At 45.1% G+C, this 5,666-nt stretch overlaps 1 protein-coding gene and 1 pseudogene across 1 annotated transcript; both read left to right on the top strand.

The window, feature by feature from the left end:
• Positions 1 to 3,130: 3,130 nt before the first annotated feature.
• Positions 3,131 to 3,591, top strand: LOC115691923 (uncharacterized). The gene is made up of 2 exons (XM_030618671.2): positions 3,131 to 3,333; positions 3,408 to 3,591. Exons 1-2 carry the CDS (start codon positions 3,131 to 3,133, stop codon positions 3,589 to 3,591), a joined length of 387 nt encoding a protein of 128 aa, XP_030474531.1.
• A 261-nt stretch (positions 3,592 to 3,852) lies between these two features.
• On the top strand, positions 3,853 to 4,657 carry LOC115691932 (protein EXORDIUM-like 2; annotated as a pseudogene).
• Positions 4,658 to 5,666: the final 1,009 nt, after the last annotated feature.

Raw genomic sequence — 5,666 nt, 5'->3', positions numbered from 1 at the left:
AAGCTGTTGTGGACTACTGTAAATGTTTTGCTTTTGAAATATGAACTGGTGACTTTAGGAGCTTTTCTTTATTATGGAGAATTTCGGTCACAATTAAACCAACACTAGAGGTGTCGCTAGTACAGAGATGTTGCTGGCCAAATTATGCCAGCCTTTGAGTTGCTACATTAGTCCAACATGATGCTCGCAATAACTATACCTTTTCCATGTCATCTTGACTCGAGTTCCAATTCATTGATCAGCCTCGGCTATATGAATCTCTGTTGCTCATTGAGATAAGTCCAGCAATTCTTACTTCCACTTAGCTCAACATGGCTGTGGAATCTCTGTTGCTCATTGAGATTTTGGGATTTAACAAGCCACAGAGTGCCATCATCATGTGATACAGCAAATCTTGTACTTATTTTAGTGTTGATATTTGGCGGTTATAATGTGTTAGAATATTTACTTATTAAAGCATGCCTTCATCTAATAGCTTAAGCTTATGAATAATTGGCAGTGGTCCCAACAAATCTCACATAGTATCTGAGCTGGAGGTCCTAAGTTCAAATCTTTCTGGGCTCCAATTGCCTCCCAAATTAAATGTCCACGCTTAGTACTAGGCAAAAGTGTGAGGGGGAGTGTTAGAATATTTACATATTAAACCACGAATTCATCTAACAGCTTAAATTTTTAAAACAGTTGACAGTAATCCTATCAAATCTCACACGATGCATGATGGGAGAGGAGGACCAAATAAAAGTTTATAATTCTGGCTAAAGCTAGGGAAAGGGGGCAATTTGTGAATGATACAATATGTTCATTGTGCTACCTTTTTTTGTGGAAAAAACATATTCGTTTTGATGGATACTGAATTGAGGTCTCTGACTTAACTGAACAATTTTATTCAATAGATAGTTTTGGACTCTAAGAATCCCCGTCACTTATTCTTGCTGAACACTTAGGGTCCGTTTGTTTCGTGAAAGATATTTTCTGGGAAAACACTTCCCTCATTTTCCGGCATTTGGTTTGCTTAGGAGAATGAGTCAACGGAAAATGTTTTCCTAGTCAACGGAAAATGTTTCCTATCAAAGCTTATATTCAGGAAAATGATTTCCTTTTTAAAAGAATCGGAAAACGTTTTCCGAAACTAGTTATTGATGTTTGGACCCGAAACTCTACACTTAGGCATGAAAATAAAGGAAAACTACATGTATTGCTGGAAAATGATTTTCCGAAAAACATTTTCCTTTATCATTGAGTTTTCCACGAAACAAACGCACCCTTAGGCTCCGTTCGTTTGGCGGAAAATATTCTCACGGAAAATATTTTCTGAGTTTTCCGATGTTCGGGGGGCGGAAAACGTTTTCCATGGGAAAATATTTTCCTTCCCCCCCTCACAAAATAGCCTAAGTCTACGGAAAATGACTTCCGCTTCTTCAAAAGCGGAAATCATTTTCCGGAGCTTCTTCTTCTTCTTCTTCACTAAGGTCGCCGGCCGCTGCAGCCGGCCGCCGCCGCCGCCGCCGCCGCCACCGTCGGTCGCCGCCGCCGGCCGCCGCGCCGTCCGGTCGCCGGACGTTAGCCATCGGTCGGCGCCGCCGCCGCCCGCCGCCGGACGTCCGACGTTGGCCGTCGGTCGCCGCCGCCGCCGCCGCCGCCGGACGTCGGACGTTGGCCGTCGGTCGCCGGCCGCCGCCCGCCGCCGCCGACGGCGTCGGACGTTGGCCGTCGGTCGCCGCCGCCGCCGCCGCCGCGCCGCCGGACGTCGGACGTTGCCGTCGGTCGCCGGCCGCCCGCTACGCCCGCCGCCGCCGGTGGATGCCGGACGTTGGCCGTCTGCCGCGCGATCGGTCGCCGGCCGCCACGCGCGCCGCCACCGCCCGCCGCTAGTCGCCGGCGAAAAATATTTTTCGAAACTTTTTCATATTGGTCGCCGAACACCGGAAAATTATGTTCCGGGAAAACATTTTCCAGGAAAATGACTTCCGGAAAAATATTTTCCAAAAAAAGAATATTTTCCGCCAAACGAACGGAGACTTAAATGCATTTGATACTCCCTGTTCATTGGCTGAACTCTTATTTACAAAATTGGTTTTGTTTAATCTATTAAAAAATTGTAGACTGTTTTTATAGAACAGTCGACAGAACAAATCTAGTGATGGAAAATGTGTGGGAAGTTGTATTTTCCATTGTGATCTAGTGTGGCTCCCCAGAATTTTGTAATTTGATCAGTAAGGTCTAGTTCAGTGAGAATGGGCAATAACTGCTCTAGCATTATGGTCAGTTTGTATGCTTAGGATCAATTAACTCTAGATACCTAAGCTTCTCATTCTTTGGAACATGAGATGCTTCTTTGCTGCAATTTGATGAAATTTTATTTGGTATCATTACTATCCTTGATATGATAATGTGGTGATGAAGTAAGCGTATTAATATCATATAAGCATAATTGCAAAAACCATCCTCAATTTTGTTCTTCATATCAAATACCCTCCTCAAATTTTGTTCTTCATATCAATTACCCTCCTCACATTTCAAAATCTCCATGGTGCATCATCTAAACCTAAATGACCTATTTGCCCTTATGCATGCCTGAGATCTACACCCAGAAAGTGAAACCCAACGCTGAGGATGGGGTAATTTGAGAAATATGTGTGGGTGGGAGATGCAACTTGAAATCGACTAAAGAAAAGTGAGAATGATAATTGTAGGTTTTGAAATGTGAGAATGGGGTGTTTGATATGAGGAGCAAAGTTGAGGATGATATTTGTAATTCTCCTATCATATTATACAAACTAACTCCGTGAAGAATATTTTTAATGTAGGTGGTGGTTGACAAGTTCTTTGGACGCTCTCGTGGATTTGGTTTTGTAACTTTTGATGAGAAGCAAGCACTGGATGAGGCTATTGAGGCTATGAATGGGATGGAATTGGATGGGAAAAATATCATTGTGGAAAATCTTAGCCTCAAGGTTCAGGTAGAGACCAAGGTGGTGATCGTGGTCATGATCGTGGTCGCAAAGGTGGCCTTAATCGGGACTATGGTGGTGGAGGTGGAGGTGGAGAGTGCTTTAACTGTGGCAAGCCTGGGCATTTTGCCTGTGAGTGTCCTAGTGAAGGGGGCAGAGAAGGTAGGTATGGAGGAGGGATGACAGGTATGGAGGTGGAGGAGGTGGTGGTGGTGGGCGCTATGGTCCATATTGAAATGGTGATCGATCTGGCGGGGGCAATAGGGATAGTGGTACTCGAGGAGGTTCAGGTAATGACTTCTATAATCGGGACCCTTCTGGTCTCTATGAACGTCGTAGTAAAGGAAACTTCCGTTTGGTGTAGAAAGAATACTCCTGATAGGTACGCACACCATCGTTTCCAGTTATAGTGAAGCAGTTGATTCTGTGCTGATTGAAAAATATTTGTGCTTGTAGCAGAGCAATTGGAGGTGCGGCTGTTACTTGCCGGAGGTGTCAAAGTCTCTTCTGCTGGATCTCTCCTTCATGGTTCTCTGGGTGGACGAATCTGCTTGTTCGGTCATTTGATGTGCGAACTTTAACTAAAAGATTCAACTGTTTAATGTCCGTGAATTCACGTTTTGATGTTTTCTTCAGATGACATTGCTTGCTTGACTTCAACAATCAAATTTGGCCTTATTCTATCAATGCTATGATGGGTACTGGATTCTCTTTCGCTTAAGATGCTTTAGCAATTGCAAATCCATCTGAGATCGATCTTGGTTAACTTCTTCATTGGCATTTGCCACTGTAGAGTGCGGACAGCTTTTTGGTGTCTTGATGGCTCTCTTGAGGATAGAGCGAGAGATTCACCCGTGGAAGTAATGCCTTTTCTCTTTGCAAAAGAGAAGCCGCCCTAGAAATGAATGGCCGTTTTGGCTGCGATTTTTCAGATGTCCGACTTTTCGAAAAGGAGTTAACCGGGTAAACCCTGTGTTTTCTTACACATTTTAGTATAATGTCCTCTATGATAACATGCACAATCGATACTTTAAAGATCAAACGCTTCATCACAAACCTTGTTTAACAAATGTTCAACACTTATTGACTAGATTCTTATACACAGGCCGGCCGGCGAGGCTTTGGCGAGGTCGAGCTCCTCCTCAGCCGCCCTGGTCCGGCAACGACCCCCCGTCCTCAAGTACCACAACGGAGCTCTTCTGAAGGGCAACATCACCGTTGACCTCGTCCGGTACGGGCGCTTTAGCCCCACCCAGCACTCCGTCATCGTCGACTTCATCCGCTCCCTCGGCTCCGCCGGGCACCCGCTCCCCTTCGCCCTCCGCCTCCTCCTGGTGGCGCACCACCGAGAAGTACCAAGTGTGGCAGCTCCAACCTCGTCGTCGGAAGGTAGGCCCTCCATTAGGCGTACACCCTCTGGAAGTCCCTCCCGGACCGCCACCTGCGCACCCTCGCCGAAAAGTTCATCGCCGCCCCCGGCACCATCACTGTCATCCTCACAGCGCTGGACGTCACCGTGGAGGGGTCCTGCATGCGGTGTCAGTCGTCCTGGCCCAGGTCCGCCTTCGTGTGGGTCGGGAACTCGGAGATGCAGTGCCCGGGGCAGTGCGGTGGCCGTTCCACCACAGCCCAAGTACGGCCCACAGTCGCCGCCGCTGCCGGCGATGTGGGACCTGGAGACGTACGAGTGCAAGACCCTCGTGTGATCGCGCCACGTGGACGACGGAGATCATCATCATCCATGTACTGCGGTCTATTGATATTGTGGGGGTGGTTCGCTGCACTATTATATTAAACCGCTGTCTAGACTCGGTTCTCGGTTTGACCGAGTGACCCGAGTCGAACCGGGATCGGTTCAATTCGGACCGGCTTTAGGCCGAGGATTAGCGACGGTCAGTGTTGTGTGTCGCGAGGTTCGAGGGATGTGTGACAAAGATGAGCTCTCTTTGGTTTTTTTTTTCTTTGAAACCTGTTGGGGAATTGTTAATTAGGATTTAAAAAAGGGAAAAAGAGTATATACACAAATCTCAAAAACGGATAAGTGAGAGAAAATTGCATGTATTTAAAGAGTATATAAACTCCATATATAAGCGATCCACTCTTTACATCTTTTTTTCTTTCTTAAACCAAAATCTAGGCACGATCACCTTAATAAGAGAAGAAGTTTGACACCATCGTTGGAGAAAAGAGAGAAAATCCCGCAATCAAGCCAATTGAGTATTACCTTATTTAATTCAATTTATCTCTAGCCAAAATTGGAAGGCAATCAACAGCTAGCTCTTCATGACCATGAAACAATCGCGAAAACTCGAATTAGAGATCTTATTAATTCACAATATTGACTTAGCCAGTCAACCACGAGATATGAGCAAATTTTCATCCTCTACAAGATATTTTTTCCCTATTAAGTCCAATTTATCTCTCTCTAACTTGTTCAGTTGCGAGTCCTATTCATCACATGCATTGAAAATAAGCAAATCCATGTCATGAGATGGTCCTCAAATGTACTCTGCGTGGTTCCTATTATAGAAGAATTAAATAATATTGCACCATCATCGGAGAACAACAAATACTATCATAAAATAGGGGCTCCACTCTATTATCCCTATGACACATTTTTGATAAATAAAAACAGGTTCCAAAGTATTGGCCATGATTGAATTTATGACATCATCTATCTTATAAGTTCCATATCTATTATCTTTTTTATTTTGT

This window comes from Syzygium oleosum, unplaced genomic scaffold (assembly GCF_021117445.2).
Source record: "Syzygium oleosum isolate NSW1041296 unplaced genomic scaffold, Sole_v2.1 Sole_v2.27, whole genome shotgun sequence".
Lineage (NCBI taxonomy): Eukaryota > Viridiplantae > Streptophyta > Magnoliopsida > Myrtales > Myrtaceae > Syzygium > Syzygium oleosum.
Note: the sequence above shows the minus strand (reverse complement) of the source record. Positions and strands in the feature narration are given on the sequence as shown.

What these genes read in the sequence shown, in the direction of transcription:
- LOC115691923 (XM_030618671.2), top strand. Translation starts at nt 3,131, where the DNA reads ATGACAGGTATGGAGGTGGAGGAGGTGGTGGTGGTGGGCGCTATGGTC. An exon ending in AGAAAGAATACTCCTGATAG is followed by an intron (nt 3,334 to 3,407) that starts GTACGCACACCA and finishes TTGTGCTTGTAG; the next exon opens with CAGAGCAATTGGAGGTGCGG.